We start from the raw sequence: 21,744 nt of genomic DNA on the forward strand, positions 1-21,744 counted from the left end.
CCTATGTTTACTGCAGCACTATTTACAATAGGTAAGATATGGAAACCCAAATGCCCAAAAATAGATGACTAGATCTAGAAGATGTGGTATGTACCCAATGAAATACTACTTAGCAATCAAAAAAGATAAACTCATGCCATTTGCAGCAACATGGATGGAGCTAGAAAGGATTATGCTCAGTGAAATAAGCCAGAAAGGAAAAAGAAAAATATCATATGTTTTCACTTCTAGGCGGAATAGAGGGGAACCAAATAAGGGATCAGGGAAAAAATAACAATAACAATAAAAATAAATAAATTAATTAATTAGTAGGCAACTAAATATCAGAGATATTCTGGAAAGGAGGAAGAGGTAGAAGAATCAAAACAGGGGAGAGGAGAGCACAAGGGACTATGGTAATGGTTCATGGGTAAATTGGTGGTGGGAATTTTACAGGGAATACACCTGAAAGGAGAAACCATACAAGCATACATTGTACAAAAATAAGCAATGATGTAAAAAATATATATTAATAATAAAGAAAGAAATATTGTGTCTAGACCTTGGAACCCTTTTGTTATGAACACCATTTTATACATAGTGACTGTATTTATATCAGCTCTATAGAAATGAGCTTAAATTATGCAATAGACTATGACCTTATTTTTAACTAGAAAATAAATATCAAGTTCCAGTGGAAATTCAGTATACTCAGAAGATATGTCCCTTAAGCTTCTAAAAGAACATTTACATTGATAGCTCATAAATAATACTATGATGAGCATCCCAGTACATGAAAATATTTTCTGGGTTTCTTATTATTTCTTTAAAACAAATCCTTAGAAGTCAAATTACTAGAACAAATGAAAATCACCATTTTATAATGATCTCTTCTATACTGCCAAATTTCTTTTCAGAATTGTACCAGTTTTTAATGTCATCAGCAGTAAATGAGAAAAACCAATTTAATTTGGTTATTTTATTGTATCCTTATCATTACTATTTATTGTATCCTTATCATTACTAACTTCCTCTCTCCAAGGTGGGCTTGGCTAACACCACTCCTGAGTGCCCAATGTGCCAACAGCAGAGGTCAGCATTTAATGCCCCATACAGTACCACTCTCCAAGAGGACAGCTGATACTAGGTTGAATACACTGGATTCTTCCACCATGGAAGGGAAAATTTTATCTTCAGTGGAATAAACACATATTCTAGATATGATTTTGTCTTTCTGACCCACAATACTTCCACCAACATGTTCATCTGTGAACTCATAGCCTACCTTATCCACCATTCAGTCATTCCACACAGTATTACACCTAATCAAGGAATTCATTTCACATCAATGGGCTCATCCCCATTGAATCAACAGGTCATATATACTCCATCACCCAGAAATGTCTAATTAATCAAAAGACAAGTGGCTTACTGAAGATTCAGTTATGGTGCCAAGTAGAAAACACTTCCCTGAAAATGGGGTTGTGTCTTACAGGACAGTTTATACTTTGATTCAGAGACCATAATGCGATGCTATACTCCTCATTGCCAGAATACACATATCCAAAAATCAGGGGGTGGAAGTAGAAGTGGCTACTTTCACTTATCATACCTACTAAGCTACCTAAAGATATATGCATCCACCCTCACAATTTTGATCTCTCTATTACTTGGAAATCTTGGTCTTCACAGGTTAGTGCTTCTGCCAGATGACACAACAATGTTACCTCTACATTGGAAGATGAGACTGCCACCTGGTCTTTCTGGACTTCTTATTTATGCTACTGAACAACAGGCAAGGGGCAGGGGGGTAGGTAGCACCTATGAATGGAGCAGTAGATCCTGGTTACCAAGGGAAATCACCATATTGTATTATGCGATGAAGGCAAAGAGAACCATATCTGGAATTCAGGGGATTCTCTGGGGCACCTTTTAGTATTTTCAATATTAAAGGTTAATGGAGAACTACCACAACCAGAAAAAACAGGATTACTAAGAACTTAGACCCTCCAGCAATGAATGTTTGGATTACTTACTCCATGCTTATTGCTTAAGGTAAGAGAAACATAAAATGAGTAATGGAGAAAGCCATAGGTATCAACTGCAACCTCATGATGAATTACACAAACAAGAACTGTAGTAGTTTTGCGTATTTTCTCTATGCTTTGGGGGTGTGTGTGTGTGTGTGTGTGTGTGTGTGTTTATTTGTACAAACTAGCCATTATCTTCTCTATCATTTCAATTTTTAAAATTTTATACACAACTTATTAGACAATAACTTTGTGGTTACTCTTTGGGTGACAGAAGATTCAATGGGGCCATGATTGAATATGAAATAATCAACAAACAATGATTTGAGACAGTAAGTCTTCTCATTTTGGTAAAGAATGACAACTCTAGTTGCGAGGCTAGATGTATTCTGTTAGGTAGAAAGACAGAACTGGAGCCTCCCCAGCAGCATAGGGAGTTGAGTGCCACACTGTGAAGCTGTCCGTCAGCCTCTGCAGTGCGGGTTCAATCCCGGCCGGCAAGGGAGATACCCACATGAAGCGGCAGACCTCTCCTGTCTCTCCTGCTGCTCCCCTCAGCAGTGTTTTCAGTCCATATGCCTGTTCTGCTCCCTGCTCTGTCTCTGGTGAATTCTCTCACCCCCCACACCTCTGGCCTGTACCCCAGCTCTTGTATAAAAATAAATAAATCTTTAAAAAAAAGTTGTTTTTTTTTTTAAAAAAAAAGAAAGAACTGTTTTGCTGTTATAAAGAAGTCCAAATGTAAGTAGATGGATACATATGGAAGTTGAGCAGCCATGAGTTAGACCCGTTATCAATTTAATGTCATTCACCTCCAAATTCACCCTTTAATTATAAGCTCTGCAATTATGAACAGAATTCCTATAATGATTCTCCTCTAAAGTGTACATAATGTCTTTTTCAGAAGACACTGATGGACCCTGTAGAATGAAGGACTCTCCTGCAGTTTTCACTGCAGCATGGTGGATCAGCAGTGTAAGTATGAGGACATCTGGTGGAGATATGCCCCAGCCGCATACAGTAAGCACTGTCCCTTGGAAATCTCACAGTCCCAGCCCTTCTGGGAGCCCTCTTGAAACAGATGTCCTACTTTCTAAGCCTCCAGTCTATATATTACCCTGATTCTACTCTTTCACCTTTCCTCAAGTTTGTCTCCTACATTTCTCTTGATGCCACTGTCCCCCCAAAAGGAAGACTGTGTGCTCCAGACCTCCTGCCCACACCAGAGCCCAGTCCCTCTGTACAGTCACAATGCCAGTCACTAGTTATAGTTCACTTTTCCTGTCTGCTTTCTCTCAACCTTTCTTGGAAAGCAGAAAAACTCTGGCCTTATAAATCTGTAAGCTGTGTCATTCAGTATGTTCAATTCCACTTCTCTAATGAGATCAATACCCTAATCTTGAATATGGGTTCCAGAAGGGACCCTCTTCCAATTATGAACTCTTGGGAACAGCCCTCAATCCTAGGGTGCCTTATGAGGTTTTCTTATACCCTACAGTTACTCTTTTATAATAATTTCATGAGACTTTATATTACATCTCCCCTGTTTAAGTCACTGTGGTTCTATCTTCAGAATAGATCTGGACTACTACAGTCTCTTTCCGCATAAAGTTTATAGTCTAGCAGAGAAGAAAGACAATTCAAATAGCAATATCATTAGTAAAATGTAAAGTACAATAGGGACACTTAGCAGAAAGGTTTAATCCACACTTACAGTATCACAGAAGTCTTTCTGCAAGGAATAACATGTAGGCATAAACAAGGTATAAATAATAGTTGACTATATACTAGATATCAAGATTTACTTTCTTCACAGTATGATACCAGCTTAAACAGACAGAACTCTGTGAGTTTGTGTGTGAATGTGTGTGCGCGAACACATGCATGTACAAATGTGAATGTGCCTCTGGTATATGACAAAGATGAAATTGTAAGTCAGTGGAGAATGGAAGGATATTCAAGAAATAGAAATTATCTCTATGGAAAAAATGAAGTTGACTTGTTGCCTCTTATAAACAAAAATCAATGCCAGGTATATTAAATACTTAAAAGTCAAAATATATAACAATGTAAAAAATTAATAAAAGGAGAGAAAAAAAACTTTGAAACTCTTAGAAAGTAGCAAATATTGTTCTGACCAGGTACAAGAATGAAATTTCTGGGCCTCCCTGGTGTCGCAGGGGTTAAAGTCTCAGTTCTATCAAGCTATCCCAGCCACTGCAGCAAAAGTTCAATCCCCGGTCAGGGAGCTAACCCACAAATGGTGCAGAAGACCTCTCCTGTCTTACCTGCTGCTCCCCTCAGCGATTTGTAGATCCTCCTGTTCTGCTCCCCACTCTGTCTCTGGTGAATCCTCTCTCCCACCTCCCTTCTGGTCTACACTACAGTTCTTATATGCATAAATAAAAATAAATCTTTTTAAAAATGAAATTCCAAATTAATACACAGAAGTAGCAATTATAAAAGAAATCATCAATACATTTGACTATTAAAATGAAGAACTCTGACTTCTGCCTTTGGTAATGGTGGACAAAATTATTTGAATAACTTCTCTTGCTGAAAATAGCAAACTTCAGGACAAAATACACACAAACATACGAAAATACATATAAAAATCTTAAAAGCATTAAAGAGTTTCATGAATACCTGTATACGTGTCAGGACAAATGGAATTTATACTTTAAATATGTGCAGTTTATTAGGTTAACTATAACTTAAGAAAGCTGTTAGAAAAATATATCATGGGGTCATATTGACACTTTCAATTTAACTTTTAAAAAAAAGTAGTATAATGTAGAAATGTATTGAAGAATTTTCTCTAGAGAACATTTGCCTATCCAAAAGTTTGAGAATAAAAAAATGAATACACACACACACACACACACACATAGAGAGAGAGAGAGATTATGTAAACACTAACCAATAGAAAAGATGTGTGGCAATATATTAAGAGATAAAATAAATCAAAAGGCATACCCAGAGAAGAATCATTTCATAGTAAGATATAACAATGCTAAATTTTTATATTCCACTAAAATAGCTTCAAAATATACGAAATAAGGGAAATTGTAAGTCCACAATGATAATGGGGAAATTTTAACACACTCCTCAAAAGTCAGTACTGATATGGATTTAAACATAATTAAACTAATGACCTAAGACATATACACACACACAATTGTAAAAAACATTCTCTTAAGATATAGAGCATTGGGCCTCCCCTGTGGTGCAGCGGTTGAGCGCTGGGTTGCGAAGCTGCCCGCGGCCTCTGTGGCGCCGGTTCGATCCCCGGTTGCCCCCCGGCCACCGGAGGAGGGTCCCACATGGCGCGCAGACCTCTCCTGCCGCCCGCTGCTCCCCTCAGCAGTGTACTTCGGTCCTTCTGCCTGTTCTGCTCCCCGCTCTGGCTCTGGTGAATTCTCTCACCCTCCCGCGCTTCTGACTGTACCCAGTGCATGTATAAACAAAACAAACAAACAAACAAATAAAAAAAAAAAATGTAAAAAAAAAAAAAAAGATATAGAGCATTCACTAAAAAAGTATAAAATTAAGGATGTTTGTTCATCAAAGGACATCATATAAAAAAACAAGCTGTAGGGCCTCCCTGTGGTGCAAGGGGTTAAGTGGCGACCTGTGAAGCTATCCGCAGCCACTGCAGCACAGCACAGGTTTGATTCCCAGCCAGGGAGCTACCCACATGGTGCAGCAGACCTCTCCTGGCTTGCTCACTGCTCCCCTCAGCAGTGTATTTCAGTTGGTCTGCCTGTTCTGTTCCCCACTCTGTCTCTGGTGAATCCTCTCACCCCCCACACCTCTGGCCTGTACCCCGGCTCTTGTATGCATAAATAAATAAATCTTTGGAAAAAAAAAAAGACAAGCTATAAAACTAGAGAAGATATATACAGTACACATAATCATCAATATTTAGCATTTAAATGTACAAAGAATTCCTACAAACACTTCTCCAAACTGACGGTTTGGAGGAAGAGGTAACAAGGTAAGTAAGAAGTTGATAATGATTTTTTTTCCAAAATTTTAGTAAGTAAAGGAAAAGATTCCTAAGTTACTGATAAGAAACAGAAAGCTACTTTGTTGTTCTATTTCACCTTTACAAGTGGATGTAAAAAAAAAAAAGAATGTCTACAAATCCAGAAAACAGTCATTTCACAAAAATATATGAAACCGGCCAAAAAGCATACAAAAATAGAAGCAACCTCATTAGAAACCAGGAAAAGGCAAATTCAAACTATATGACATCGAACAGTACCAAATGTTAGAGAGGATATATATCAAAAAGAACTCTCATACATCATTAGTCAGAGTGTGTACTGGTACAATCACTTTAAAAAAATAATGTCTTTATCATGTAAACGTATACATTCACATATCCTGTAACCAAGAAATCCACTGTTTGTATTTTAGAGAATTCTTAACATAAAAAACTATTTCACCCATTTTCTCAAGAAAACCTGGTAGATTTATATAAAAACTAAAACAGGCATTAAAATAACTCAGTAGTGTATCAAGACTAACTTCTAGAATGAAATAAATATTGTATATAAAAAGGAGCACTTTTTCCTTCTGTGCTGTTTTGTCAGAATGGTTAAAATAATGTAGACCCATATTTATTAAAAAAAAAACAAAACAGTATCAGAAACAATGTAGCCTTTTTAATTAGTTGAAATTATGGGTATGGGTAAACTGATGTATATAATCACTAAATCCTCCATATAAATTATAACTAACTTCAAATGAATTAAAGTACCCTAATTTACAAAACGTTAAGTTGCAAATGGTCACCTAAGTGAACATTTTACCTGAATATCCCATTTGTGGTGTCCAAGTTTTATACGCTGATCTCTGGGCATTTTCAGCAGACAATGGAGTTTTTAGGATCTGAGGGTAATTACTATCTCGTACAGAAGATGAGCTTGTGCCAAGAGTAAAATCTGATGCAAATGTGTTTTCTGCATAAGATCTTTTGTTTCCAAAGTATGAACCTAAATTCAAAAAATTAGTGTTAATTCTTAAAGATTCAGAATTATGCAATGTTGCATAATTTATACCATGTCCACTTGCTATACACATCTGTTTAATTTTAAAAATAGAACAAAGTATGGCAAATTTAATGACATTAATAAATTATCTTGTACTAAAATATAAGGGAAAGTGCTTGTTTATATGGCTTTTCCTCCTACAAGTTCAAGACTACTCTTGCCTACAATCACCTTTTCATTTTCAAATACACCAGATGTGTAACTTTGCATACTAATTATATGTAGTATTTATGAGGCCTCTTTTCCTTTTGACTTCTTCATTGAAACTCTCCCTATGCCAATGGTATAAAAAGTTTAAGACTCACGTAGACTCAGTTCCTTGTTTAGTTTATTACCTACTGATTATTAACTATTTTGCAGCGTTGTCATAAAACTTGAAAGACTGTACATAAACAGGTTGACATAGTGTCTTAGCACACAGAAGTTCTTTTATTTATATATATAAATAAAATATACACATATATACATATAGTGGGGCTCTTTTCTCCTATTCTTCATTTTTCATGACAACTATCTTCATTCCCCTTAAACCGCTTGCTTTTAGTTTCCTTTGCTAGATCCTGTTTTGTCTGTCTGCTCTTGGTTTCCCAGGGTTTCATATTTTTTCAATTTTCTCTCACAAATTAACATTATACGTTTTCTCTTCACATCCCATCTTTTATCTTTCTATTAATATGTATTTCCTGACAATTCTCAAACCTTCATGTACAGCCCTAACTCCTCATACTATAAAGCACAGATCAGCACACTTTTAAATTAAGGGCCAGATGGTAAATATTTTAGGTTTTGTAGGCCATATAGTCTCTCAAAATTACTCAACTCTGACAACATTCAAATAAGTAACCATAAATATGGCAAATGATTGAGCATGGCTGTTTCAATAAAATTTTACTTCCAAGTACTAAAATCTGAATTTTATATAAATTTCACATGTCACAAAATAGAATTATTTTATTTTTTCAACCTTTCATAAATGCAAAACCCATTCTTAGACCTATACGTGCGTAGTTCAATATAGCAGCTTCTCACTACATCAGTCTATTTAAGTTAAATCATCAACATCACAGAACATTCTATTAGATAGTATAGCTCTAACGTTTGTTCCTGCATCTTTTGTATGTAAATCTCTATTTACCCAGAACTTTTAAATATTCAAAAGTGAATTCATTATCTTTCCTTCAAAATTTATTCCTTATTACTACCTGTCATGACCAACTACACCATCTTTTATGTTACCCAAGTTATAAAGTTAGCACTAATTTCTAATTCCTTTTATTCAATCGTAAAACCCAGTAAGTGACAAAGTCTTGTTTTATTTTTGCCACTAAAATTTCTCATCATCTCCACTCCTACTAGTCTATTTTAAGCCATAACTTCTTCAGATCTTTTTCAAGTCTCTTAATTCTTCTCTTTGACTTGAGTATTATGCTTCTCTATCCAGTCTCACATTAATCACCAGTGATGTTTCTGAAAAAGAAATTTCACGAAGTCGCCCTTCCTTATAATTCCTCAGTGTCTCTACTATCAGAAAAAGTCTGACTTCTTTGTATGGGTCCCCACAGAAATCACACTGAAACTGATAATTTGAGTTTAATAAAATGTACAAAGAATATGTACAAAATATGATAGGATATAAGGATATCATCATAAAGAAGTGTGTAGAACACACAAAATGTGTCATTACCATACCTAAGCTTGAAGAAGCTAAGTAAGTGATTACCAAAAACTGGAGACAGAAACTAACTGTTCACACATTAGTTCAACACTACTTCCCCTTCTTGAAACATGTCTTAGTTTTCATTCAATTTTCTTGAACTCAGTTTTGTATATCTTTATATTCTCCCATCTGCCCTCAGATATACTGGAAACTTTCAAAAGTGTATTTCTCCTAAGTTTCTCTTCTTAGGTTTCGATCCATATATTTAAATCACCTCAATATGAAAATGAGAACATCCCAGAGGTTCCTCACCTTCAACATGTCCAAAAGAGAAATCATCATTTTTCCTCTAAAAGTGTTTTTCCTACAAAGTTCCCTTTATCAGGAAATAGCTTTACTGTCTATGCAGTCACCAAAGTCTGATGGACAAAACATACTTGCCTCCCAGATCAAATTCCCACACATACTCCAAGTTTATATCATATCATTCTCCTAGTTTTAGCCAAACAAAACACAGTCTACAAGCACAACATGTGTATCATACATTTTGTTCCGTACTTTCACACCTTTTTATTTCTTAAAACTGTTTCCCAGCTTCTCCTCTCTCTCCCTTCTGGTTAATGAACATTCTTTGTCCTAATTAACCTTTTAATTCCAAGTTAAGTTGCACTTCCCGTAAAATTTCTTTGCCCACTTTTGTTCCCCTACTTTACTGAATACTTCAAGAACTTGTAAGTTATCTTTTAAATCAGTTCTTTGGGTCTCCCTAATGGCACACCAGGTTGAGCACAGTGCTGGGAAGCTGTCTGCAGCCTCTGCAGCATGGGTTCGATTCCCAGGCAGCCAGGGAGATACCCACATGGCATGGCGGAACTCTCCTGTCTTGCCCCCTGCTCCCCTCAGCAGTGTATTTCAGTGGATCTGCCTGTTCTGCTCCCCGCTGTGTCTCTGGTGAATCCTCTCACCCTCCCGTGCAGCTGGCCTGTACCTCAGCTCTCATATAAATAAATAAATAAATAAATAAATAAATAAATAAATAAATAAATAAAATCTTAAATTAAAACAGTTCTTTGAAATATCGTTATCACGACTAATTATTTTGTAAATGATTTTATTAACTTTTAATTCTGTCTTTTCTACTGAACCCTAAGTTCACAGGAGCACGGAATATTAGCATCCTGCTCTCCCAACCTAACAGGTGCACCTATTTAGATGTCCATTCACCCTAACTCAGAGCCGATCACCCACCATCAGAAACTTGTAATAGAATCTATACCCAATTTCCAAAACCCCCGGTTCTCCAACCACCCCTCAAATGAAATTTCTCTGCGGTACTAACCAATGCTCCCTGAACCCCGGGAGCTGCGGTCCTGGGGCACCCCACCCCACCCCCCGGACTCCACCCATCGCCCCTTGCCTCGAGCGAGCCCGGCGCTGGGCGGGCGGCCAGGGATGCTGCTGCTGCTGCTGCGGTCGGCGGCCGCGCCCGACGTGTCGAGAGTGATGGGCGCCGCGGCCCGGGCCGCCAGACGGCGCTGAGGGGTCTCCTGAAGTCCGAAATTATAACGGGGGCCCTGTGACCACGCCCCTAGCGATGGGGAAGACGCCGGGGCGCCAGGCGAGGTTGCCGTGCCGTCAGGCCGCAACATCCTCACAAACCCCGCCGCCTCCAGTACTGAGATTCCCGACCGTCGCGTCGCGGAGCGCGAGGCAAGTCACGAGAAAAATCGCGGGAGAACTGTGCGCAGGCGCACGGAGCTGCAGCGCGCAGGCGCACGAGGGCCAGTTTCCCCCAGTTCAGATGTGGGCATGTAATCGCTGCCAATTCCAGTCCCACGACTTATGCAAGATTTGGTTGAGTCGGTATAGCCTCTTCAAACTGCAGGTACCTGCTTAAAAGGATCCCCCAAGGCCCATCAATGATTATAGATTTGGATAAATTTATCACAAAGGGCTTAGTGCTCCTTTTTACCACATACCACCAAACACTTGCATCTTACTTTTTTAAAGGTTTTATTTATTTATGCATATACAAGAGCTGGGTTGTAGGCCAGAGGTCAGGGGGGTGGAGGGTGAGAATTCACTAGAGAGATTTGGGGGCAGAACAGGCAGATCTACTGAAATACACTGCTTGAGGGATGCAGTGGGTGAGACTGGGTGAGACTGGTCTGCTGTACCACGTGGGTCAGCTCTCTGGGGTGGGGAGAAAGGGGCTGGAGGGAGATCAAATTCATGCAGCAGTGGCTGCCCATAGCTCTTGTAGCACTGAGACTTAACTCCTTGTGCCACCAAGGAGAGGTCCTTTGCATCCTTTTTATTTTTAAATATACACGTTGTCCACTGTGTATGCAGTGCCTAAAAATGCAAAAACATTTTTTATGTATTAGCACAACCCATCCAACATTATCCTTACTAGAACTGTTAACTTCCCAGTTTAAAAATATCCACAGGGCTGTTAGTCACTGCTGAGATGGCTAGTACAGTAAGAATTTAGGACAGAATGGGTGAGGTATCTTGGAAGTTTTAAGAACATTTCTCAATTTACTGTGCTTTCACACATATGAATAAGCTAAAGAAAGACAGATTTCAGTTTTGTAGATGACCTCAAGGAAATTGGCTCTTCTTAAATATGGGAATGCCAACTTCATAAATGCTAGGACTGAGAACACTGGATATTATTAGTTGTGTTTAAAACACTACTGAATTCATACTTAATAGCTTACTCAGTAAGGTATTCACACACGCCCATGTGCAAAAATTGCAGTGCTTGGGACTCCCTGGCGGTACAGGGGATTGAATCTCAGCACCACGAAGCTATCCACAGCCACTGTAGCACAAGTTCCATCACAGCCAGGGAGCAGATCCACATGGCACAGCAGACTGTTCCTATCTCGCCCGTTGCATTACTTATTGGGGTAACTTATTAGTATAGTCCCATACTAAAATCCTATTCTAATGTGAATTGCCATTTATCTAAAATTATTTTGTGATGGATTCAGAGTAACCATAAACCTATGAAATATTCCCCAAATTTCAACAGCCATTCATTTTTGTGTACCTTTAATTCACATGTGAGGTTTATCCATTTATCAGGTAATAGTATCATTAACAGATTAATTTACATCAGCATTATATAACATAAAATAGCATTCCACAAATCTAAATAGAGCATTCCAGAAGAAAAGCTTTAAGCTGAAGATACAATAAAGGTCTTTATTTTACAATATATCTATAATTATAATTTATTAAAATTAATAAAATCATATACATAATATTAACAGAGTAGTCATTTAGATCTGATAAGCACTTTTCAAAAAGCAAATGTTAAAACAGCAAAACTATATAGTAAGCAACTTTTGCACCAGTTTATCTAGACCACTAGTTCAGGCTGAACATTCACTCTTCGAAGAACCTCTTCCGGCATGCAGAAAACAGGGCTAACAGGCTTAATCTGTTCTTCTCCCAAAAGTGACAATCCAGCAATTCCAAATAAAGTATGAAAAGGATCCACCTATTTTAAAAGAAAAGAATTTATAGAGTAAAATAAATGAAAACCTTTCAAGTTATGCTTCTGAATAATGGTTAACTATACTGCAGCTAGGCATACTGATTCCTTCACATGAAAGTATGCTTGTAAGTTTTTTGAAATAAAGTCGATGGCTTCAAACTGTGATTTTCAACACCTTTACCATACGACTTTTTTTGTTAATAAATTTCTGTAAACTTGCTTCATAGCCTTCATGTATATTCTCAAAAAGTGTATTTTCTCAAAAAAATAACAAAACTGCATCCTTTTTTGAAACACTTGGAAGATCATCCCTTTACAATAGGAAAACACCTAGCACTATAAAAATGCAAATATCCAAAACATCAGAAATATACTTGCCATATCTCCTGGTCTATCTGCAAATCCTCCTGTTTCTTCATCTTGACATGCTAAGATGAAAGTACGTAGTTTCTCTCTATCAATCCAGTGAAGCCTTCCAATTATCTTCAGAGAAGCCAACACCCACCATGAATAGCACACATCTGGTAACTAGCAGACAAAAAACCACAGTAAGTTGCCATAATTTGTTTTCTAGTCCAAATACCAGGGAAGCGAGGGGAAATGCTAACTAATTCTGAAATTCATAAATACAAGTGCTTAGAATTAAAGACACTCTGGCAGAGAGACTCCAATCCACAGAAACCCATGGTAAATGTTTCGGTATTCAGTGACAACCATCCATCTACTTTTGTTTCTATATGCCATGAATGCCTATCAGTTCCATGTATCCTAGAAACTTGGCTCATGAAATCCAAGGTGATGTTTCATTTCCTTAGGCAAAGTATCACAGTGTATTTATAATGTATATTTTAAAAGAGTGTCTCTTAAATGGACTCCAATATATAAAGCACTTCAATCCTAATCATTCCACGTTTTTGCCAAAGGCATTTAGGAGATACATTTCTACTAGTGAAAATGAAAACAAAGTAAAAAGCTCATTCTATCAATTTATAAGAGCAATACTAGGAAATCTAAAACAAATTACCATTCACTTAAGGTATGTACCTTCTCTGGCCTTCCATTGAGCCCACCAGATGGTAACTGTCGTTCACAGAGCCACCAACCAAGTAAGTCAGAATTTACTTGATGCAACTGGTTAGTAATAGCCAGAAATCCTGTGCAACAATAGATCTAAAATTACAGACATAAAGTACATGTGTATAATAATTTTAATAGTGACAAAAACTACTCAAATTACAAATACTCAATTTCACATCTAAAAAATTTGCTTTCTGGCAAATCGAACATTTAGTATTGCAAATAATATATCATGTAACTGAAAAAACTACTAGGACCCAATTCTGCACTGAAATTCTTAGCAAAAAAAATATTTACGGCTAAAAGCAAACTTTATTGGCCAACTATTAACAAAAACAATATTCTTTGGCAAAAGTAAATGGCTATTCAAAATAGGTAGGGAAGACTTTTGATTTGTTTAGTTAAAAGTGTCTTGGTGGCTACACACCTACCATACAGCCCTTTGCGTCAGGGGGTCCACAGCCAAGGACAGATATCTAAATTAAAGTTTTAAAAATGCCTTTCCTTTTTTAAAAGATTTTATTTTTATTTATTTATGCAGATAAGAACTGGAGCGTAGGTCAGAGGTGGGGATGGAGGGTGTATGAGAGGATTTGCCAGAGTGAGGAACAAAACAGAAAAATGCCTTCATTAATCATCAATTAAGCTACTCTTATCTAACATTCCACATTCAAATTATCATTTTAACAGACATGGCATTCTTATTAACACATCTCTCCAATTTATTACAGGATTATCCCTTAAAAATCAACACATTTAATCTGCTCTAATCAATTACCTGCCCAGCATGGGATTCAGAACCTGGTCTGCAACCAAATCCACCATCAAAGTTCATACATGATAAAACAAATTCAATTGCCTTTTCCACATTGATAGCATCTAGTTTCCCCTATAAAAAGGAAAAAAAAAGCCAATAAAATTGTGGCGCCTTCACATGGTTTAATCATTCCAATACAATATTCAAAACTTACCAACAGAGCCAAAGTTGCCACAGCACAAAAAGAAAATCTTGTATCAATTTCTCCTGAAACAGATCAAACAAAAACATGTCACAGGAGGATTCTGACTATATTGTATGACTACTACATTAAGTTTTGAAGAGTTCAAGCCTAACATTTATTTGCTTTTAGGTCACCAAGAAAAAAGCTACATCTGAATGAAATGCCTTTACTTCTTTAACAAATTTATACAAAAACACTGTCAAGAAAATAAGAGCAAACTGTTTAAAGTGACTAGAAAAGGCAAAGTAGGTAACAACCAAAAGATCAATTTCTAATGACCATAACTTACCCTATTATATAAAAGTAGATTTTCACATCCCATGAAGCAGCTGGTCTCTCCGGCCTGCACTGTATTGAGCCCTAAAGCAGAGATTATCTACATTTATCAAGTAGTGTATTATTCCCTCCCTCCACTCAAATATTCAGTAAGTTTGTAAAGTTTTTTTATTTTCCCCTAGCCAGCATTTCTGTAAAAACTTTACAAAGTCACCAAATATTGGGAAAAAAATTTCACCTACCTTAAATCTTTTAGACTGGCCCCTCTGTTCCAGTGCTCCTGTATGCTGCTATAACTAGCACAGTGCATGCTGGAACTTCCAGCAAACCATTAACTCCAGTTAGACCAGCTGCTTAGTGGGACCTGAAAAAATGAACAACTTAAATCTCCTTATAAAATTATTAGCAAAGTTCCCAAACCATTGTACTTTTTTTGCAACGAAGTTTATTACTACCAAAACACCAAAACGTAGTATTTTAATACTGGTATTGAGTAGCATAGATTTAAACTTGACATTACCCCAAATGTCTCCAGCGAAAGAACCATCTTCTTTCTGTAGACTCTGAACATATTCCACAACTTTGTTTACATCAATAACATTAATACTATCATACAGAGTAAGGATCTGTAACAAAAACAAGTCATATTAAGTAAATGCCACTTCAAAAAGAACTTTGTCCTAATAGTTTGCCCAGCATATTCTCATCTATGTGTATTATGAATATTTCTCAGAGATTTTCTAGAGTAAAAAAATTTAAATTATCCTCAAATCCAATGTTTAGCCATAATGCATTATTTTTAAATAAAGCATTTATTTTCTGCATTCAAATTGAAGCTTAGCATAGCATGATGTAAAATAGACTAACTTATGTTTACAGGAGAGGAACAATTAACCCAGTATTTGTGTCTTCACTAATGTCAAAATGTAATCATTTCACTCCACCTAGAGATTTTCAGATATTTACATATCCTGAAGACAAACAATATATTATCCAAGGTCTCAGTGTAATTTCATAATTTCCATCAACGTTGGAATCAGCTAATACATGCCAAAACATCATTGACCTTGCAGCAACTTCATTTAAAAAGGACTTTTTAACAGATGATAATTTTGTCACCTTCCTAATACCTAGATTTCGGTATCCCTGCTGTCACTTTAAGAGATTACACTAAGACTATTGCCTTTAATCAGTATTTACCTGGACGGCACTAAGTGTGTACAAAAGATGAGGATCATGTCCGATACTAGCACTTACTCCACCACACTCGTGTTGACATGACTTAATGAATGTTAGAATTTCTTCTCTATTCATGCGATGAAGTTGTCCCATGAGATCCATTACAGTCAGACCCCAATAGACGCCACTCATTCTCAAATACTCAGACATACAGTATTCCTAAAACACACAATTACTTTAATGTGTCAATGTGAACTGATACAGGGTTAAAGAGAATAAACACATAAAGTGAACTAGCAACTCCCTCCCCCGCAAATTTCACCTGATTCTAAAACATCAGTAGCGACCTTATACTTCTGCCTCCCAAGTTTAGGTGGCTAAATAGCAGAAGTCCAAAGAAAATCTTCACCTATGACAAACACTATACAAAGGCCTTTAATCTCTCCCAAGAGCCCAACAGAAGTCCAAAGAAAAAACCTACCTTTTTCATCAGCAAGTTGGTGTGTGTGGACTTTTTTTAAGTAACCACATTAGTATTACATATGCACTATTTTAATATAGGGACTCTATGAAACTTGTCCATTATTAAATGGTAAAACTTTAAAGTCAAAATAACCAAAGCATAAAAGGTTAGGAAAAAAGATAACAGTACCAAATTAAGAACAAATGAATACAAACTCCATAAACAAATTTTTTGCATTTTAACAGGTTTTGAATCAAGTATCTCAACATTTTGCTACAGACCCAATTCAGTGATTTAAGAATCAGTAGGTGGGCAGTAGACTAGTTACAAGGTTATGGTAAATGAAACACTTAAAAAAATTCATCAATACTAGGCACTATCAAAGATAGTTGATCATTCAGGTATTTTGGATACTATGGCGTAAATGACATACTTTCAGTTTGGTTATTGTTCCTATGACTGGTTCCAGAGAGGAAAACAATTCTTCAAAATTTAAAACTTAAGGTAAATCTTTCTCAAGGTCTCAGCGTAATTCTAGAGCTTAAGTGTTATTACACATCAGCTTTAAGTTCAGGTAATACATGCCAACACATCATCGACCTTGAAAACATTATCTCAGTAACCTTACATCTTGGAGATAAAAGTCTGTTTTGTCTATCAAGGTCTGTAAGAAGTACAGGTAGGAACCATAGTTAACTGTGATGGATCTTCAACCTTAGATCCCCAAAAGTAGCAATACTCTTGCTACATTTCAGACATACTTTTCAGACTTTGGCATACCAGAGCTATCATTTTTAGGACGCATGGGCCATAAATACTGAGTGCTTATACTACAGCCTCACTTCTTTAAAATTTTCAACACAAAACACATACATACATAATCATCTTTCTTTGAGCCATAGGATGCAATATAATCTGCGTGCTTTTCCAGTAACAGTGAGTCAGGTGCATCTGACTTGATAATAACATCCTTCTGTGGCGTACCCTTTTAAAAAATAAAAAGCAGTGTTTTCATAATGTTTACCTTCTAATGCTCTGCCCAAAGAATGTATTCAACACATATCTAAACTTATTTTTCTTTTCATTTTGCAGTACAAAAAAACTTTCATTTTAAAAACTGCCAAATATCTGACAGAAATAGCTCAACACTTAAGCTCTTGTAGCTAAGATTCAGGTTATTTTTCAGGTCTCAGAGTAATTCTAGAGCTATGGTTGAAATAATCAACTTTTGATTCAGAATACATGCCAACTCATCATTGACCCAAAAAATTATTACCTTCATCTATCATCTTTCACTTACAATGAAATACAATACCGTCGAGTGCAAAGCTTACCAATTAAGAACTTACCATTTACATGTGACAGAAAGCAGATTAATCATTATGGTAAATAAGCTAACCAGTCATTTATAATTCTTTGTAATTCCATTTTATCAAGCACCTTCTATGTATGTAATGTTACTAGCTTTATCCACCTTTAATCTTACTTTCAACAGAAAACACACACCCTCGGGTGCTAAAGGTACTGCTTCTAATTGCAAGCATTTCCTCCCCCTGCCTCCACTCCATCTAGATTTTCGGTGCCTGGACCGCAAAAGATTAAGCAGCGCATTTCCCTCGGACCCGACCAAAAATACGCAGTATCTTCAACAAAACAAAACCACTAGCAATTCTAAATATTCCAAACGATTTTTTTTAAAAGATTGCCCTGGCTTTTTTTTTTTTTTAAGATTTATTTACTTATGCATACAAGAGCTGGGGTACAGGCCAGAGATGCAGGGGGGAATGAGAGGATCCACCAGAGACAGAGTGGGAAACAGAACAGGCAGATTGACTGAAACACACTGCTGAGAGAGCAGCGGATGAGACAGGAGAGGTCTGCCGTGCCATGTGGGTAGCTCCCTGGCGGGCCGAGGACTCGAACTCGTGCAGCAGAGGATGCGGCTTGCTTCGTAGTGCAGCGCTTAAACCCTTGCGCCACCATGGAGGCCCTTCCCTGGCTTTTTAAAGGGATTAAAAAATCCGGCCGCTGAATCCAGAGGCCCGCCCGAAGCCGGAGCAAAATTAGCAGCGGTAATTGTGCCCGCGAGGTCAGCAAAAAAGCTGACTAATTCTTCACCCTCTCTGAGCCCACAAGAAACCCATCAAAGCCCGTGTCTTAACCCAACTAGTCTCCAGTACTTGGCATCCAAGCCTTCGGGGCCTGAGCAGCTCAGCGATCACCCTGCCCGGCCTCCCCCCGACCCTTCCGGACAGGAGCGCGGAGAACACAGCTACACTCACCATGTCTGAAATCGAAAAGGGAGAGTGACGTGCTCCAGGGTAGGCTTAGGCAGCACGCGCCTGCGCAGAAGCGCTCTTCAGGCCCCCTCCACGCCCCGACATAGCTGACCAAGCTCCTGCCTGACGCGCGGGGCCGTTTCGTGGCGGCCCTAGGACCCCGCGCTCTGTCTGCGCCCGCCTCAGGGGCCCGTTTTCTACCCCCATTTACTTGTGTCAAAAGCAGTTTTAAGTCGTACTTTAATATGTATTCCTGTTAAGAAATTGTTTGTTCTTAAGGTTCTCGGATCTCTGGAGCTCTGAGATGACGTAATTAGTAGAGTTCTTATACTAAGTGTTTAAAAAGTGTCTTTTGAGTGAATGGGAAGGAAATGTTCACTTTCCCTTCCTGTTTATTTTCATTCCGGGTTCGGCTCCCACCTTCCTTCGCCTACTCCCACCACTTTCAGAAAGGCTCCTGGCTAAAATTTAGAAATTACTTTCAAAAAAGAAACAGCCAGCTGCCTTTTACGAGCATTTTCAGAAATATCACGGAATGAAGATTTACTAGGTGTCATTACAGCTATTTTGATTTGTGCACTTATTTCACTCTTAACATTGAACAACTGTTACAGGGCAACCCCGATTTAAAACGGACATCCTTTTTCCCTTAACACAACTATTAGAAAATAAGGCGCGCAAAAATAAAAAATAAAAAAATAAAAAATTGGCATGCTATTCTCTTTTAATTGATTTATTCTGTAACAATTTGGAGGTTTCCTTATATGGCAATGTGAGCTATCAGTGATTGAGTGTTGAATCTACTCTGATGAGTTAATTTCCCTGAAATTCTTTGATATTCCCATTTATACTTTGAAGCCACTTATTAGTTAAAGGCAATTAAGCCTAGAATTACCTGTTTATACTGAGCTGAACTTTTTTATGATCAAGTGATATCTCTAACTCTTAAAGAACACTCCAATCACCTCAATGTATTTGCCAGTGTTTTAGTTGTTTTCCTACAAATAAGATTCATTTATTATCTTCTAAGCAAATGTTTCTAACATCTCTTGATTTGCCCTTCCAAGGTAAAACCATAAATTCAGAAAAATAAAAATTTCCAATCTATTTTACACTTATTGTATCTTTAACATTTTCTGAGGAAGGGGCCTGGAAAATCATAAAAATCTGGGTTTTTTTCACCTTATAAAAAGATACTAAAAATTACTAAGTTTGTTTCATGTGTCCCATATTTCTTAATTACCAGCTCTATTGTGAGAGCTTCATAGAAAAAGTTGGTAAGTAAATCAGGTCAACTTAGCCTTTCTTAGCTAAATTTGAGTAGGTAAAATTTTATTAATACGTCCAAAAATTTATACTTTAGGAGAAGACCCTGGAGATTTATCAATGCTCTTGTTTTCCTTAGGGGAAATAATGCTTAAATGCTTCTGAAATAGTTATGCACTATGCTGCAGAAATTTTTATTCACTTCCATTCTGATATTAAATATAGTAAATAACTGCAAGTTTCAGTCTTAGTCATTGGAATGAAATGAATGTGGCCTCCAAAAATTCATATATTGAAATCCTAATGCCCAATGTAATGAATGGTATTGGGAAGTGAGGCCTTTGTAAGATAACTACCTTAGGAGGGTGGAGTTAGTGATCTTATGAAAGGGTTTGCGTGGAGCATTTTATTTCTGTCATGTGAGAATGTGAGAAGTTAGCAGTCTACAACATAGAAGAGGGCCAGTACTTTTGGCTTCTTAGTCCCCAGAACAAGTATGTTTAATGTTTATGCCATTCAATCTATGTTATTATTACATCAGCCCAAACTAAGACAGTCATCCTATAGTATATTTTTTTCTCTGATGCTAGTTGAAAACTGCTATAAGCTACAGGCCAAAGTCTGTGCATACAGGAAGAGGAAGTCTCAGAGCCTGCTGGAAAGGATTAGAGACTTCGAACTGTAGCTAGATAGTTGAAAGAATAGTCTCTTCTTGGGTGCAGACTTCTAAATGGACATATCTATTCTTTTCTCTTATTATTTTGGGTTTTTTTAAAGATTTTTTTATGCATACAAGAACTGGGGTACCGGCCAGAGTTGTGGGGGGTGAGAGGATCCACCAGAGACAGAGTGGGGACAGACTGACTGAAATACACTGCCAAGGGAAGCAGCGGGTGAGACAGGAGAGGTCTGCTGCACCATGTGGGTAGCTCCCTGGCAGGGGATCAAACTCATGCTGCAGTGGCTGAGGATAGCTTCATAGGTTGTATCTTAACCCCTTGCGCCACCAGGGAGCCCTCGCTTATTATTTTGGATAGGAAGGGGAAGGGAGGGGAGAGGGACAGGAGGCAATGGGAGGAGAGGAAAACAAAGTAGACATATCTTAGACAAACTTGACACTGTGCAAGTGGACTGATTTAGGATTTCTAGGACTACATAGTCTGGAAGTTGAGTTTCTAGAAAGCAGTTCATGGGTCCATGATCCAGCAAAACAATTACAGATACTCAATGAAGTAATGATAAAAACTTAATCATGGTTATGGTTATGTTTGGAATATTTTTATACAGTTGTAATATTCTATTTCTATGGCCATATGAGGGAGCCCTTTTTATTTCTTAAGCTATCTCTAGCTTTCAATTTATTGGACTACTTTTATAAACTGGAATTTCATTTCATTTTTTATTTTTTTAATAATGAAGTAATATTGTTTTACACTTCTGTTAGTATTTTGATTATTTAGGAGTTCTCCCCTTAGGTGTGATCAATGTAGCTCTCCCACCACCAAAACAACCATAAATCCTCTCCCACAGTCCCTTGCACTTTTCCTTCTCACCTCCCCCCCACCCCCCATCCACACCACCCCCCCACCGCCCCTTCTCTCTCTTCTCTTGGATGCATCAGATCAGTATTCAAGCGTTGATTTTAGTTTGTCTTTGCTTGATGCTTTGTTTGGTTTTTCTATATTCCACATATAAGTGCTACCATTTGGTATTTATCTTTCTCCTCGCTTATTTCACTTATCATAATCCCTTCCAGATCTATCCATGTTGATGCAAAAGGCATGATTTATCTTTTTTGATTGGTGAATGTTGAGTCGCCTGGGATCAGTACTTGTGACTAGTGTCCGAAATGAAGGTAGTCTTATGGAGTGGAGTCTGATGCTAACTGTTCTGAGTTAACGTCAGAGTAGTATTGAGCTGGAGGAATTCTACTGAACTGGTGTCACAGTCAGAAAATCAGAAGTGGTGACAG

The 21,744-nt window shown here is 37.5% G+C and overlaps 2 protein-coding genes and 3 non-coding genes across 8 annotated transcripts in view; all 5 read right to left on the reverse strand.

Annotated features, from left to right (window-relative positions):
* The window catches only part of MSH4 (mutS homolog 4), an 82,494-nt gene extending 72,060 nt beyond the window's left edge, over nt 1-10,434 (reverse strand). For all 4 annotated transcript variants that reach the window (XR_005123019.2, XM_037500030.2, XM_037500029.2 and 1 more), the window contains exons 1-2: nt 10,141-10,434; nt 6,827-7,009 (exon numbers count right to left, since the gene is read on the reverse strand). Coding sequence is in view for 3 of the 4 variants with exons in the window: in XM_037500030.2 (XP_037355927.1) it covers nt 6,827-7,009; nt 10,141-10,372 (415 nt within the window). In the remaining variant the exon portion in view is untranslated. The remainder of the gene's footprint in view (nt 1-6,826; nt 7,010-10,140) is intronic.
* A 232-nt stretch (nt 10,435-10,666) lies between these two features.
* RABGGTB (Rab geranylgeranyltransferase subunit beta) lies at nt 10,667-18,526 on the reverse strand. Its single transcript, XM_037499960.2, has 8 exons — nt 17,105-18,526; nt 15,786-15,983; nt 15,106-15,211; nt 14,280-14,332; nt 14,087-14,197; nt 13,276-13,401; nt 12,610-12,759; nt 10,667-12,234 (listed from the first exon to the last, which is right to left on the reverse strand). The coding sequence occupies exons 2-8, from the start codon at nt 15,972-15,974 to the stop codon at nt 12,094-12,096; spliced, it is 876 nt and encodes a 291-aa protein (XP_037355857.1). The 5' UTR covers nt 15,975-15,983; nt 17,105-18,526; the 3' UTR covers nt 10,667-12,093.
* Nucleotides 15,581-15,652, reverse strand: LOC119237349 (small nucleolar RNA SNORD45). Its single transcript, XR_005123286.1, has one exon. It is a non-coding gene; the product is annotated as a small nucleolar RNA SNORD45 (small nucleolar RNA).
* LOC119237347 (small nucleolar RNA SNORD45) lies at nt 16,745-16,828 on the reverse strand. The gene has a single exon (XR_005123284.1). It is a non-coding gene; the product is annotated as a small nucleolar RNA SNORD45 (small nucleolar RNA).
* Nucleotides 17,411-17,489, reverse strand: LOC119237348 (small nucleolar RNA SNORD45). Its single transcript, XR_005123285.1, has one exon. It is a non-coding gene; the product is annotated as a small nucleolar RNA SNORD45 (small nucleolar RNA).
* Nucleotides 18,527-21,744: the final 3,218 nt, after the last annotated feature.

This window comes from Talpa occidentalis, unplaced genomic scaffold (assembly GCF_014898055.3).
Source record: "Talpa occidentalis isolate TD23 unplaced genomic scaffold, MPIMG_talOcc4v2.1 talOcc4.9, whole genome shotgun sequence".
In the NCBI taxonomy this organism is placed as follows: domain Eukaryota; kingdom Metazoa; phylum Chordata; class Mammalia; order Eulipotyphla; family Talpidae; genus Talpa; species Talpa occidentalis.

Coding starts and splice junctions, on each gene's coding strand:
- RABGGTB (XM_037499960.2), bottom strand. CDS start 15,974: ATGTCTGAGTATTTGAGAATGAGTGGCGTCTATTGGGGTCTGACTGTA. Junction 15,212..15,785: donor ACACACTTAGTGCCGTCCAG/GTAAATACTGAT, acceptor TTTTTGTTACAG/ATCCTTACTCTGTATGATAG. Junction 12,235..12,609: donor CAGATAGACCAGGAGATATG/GCAAGTATATTT, acceptor CTTTTAAAATAG/GTGGATCCTTTTCATACTTT.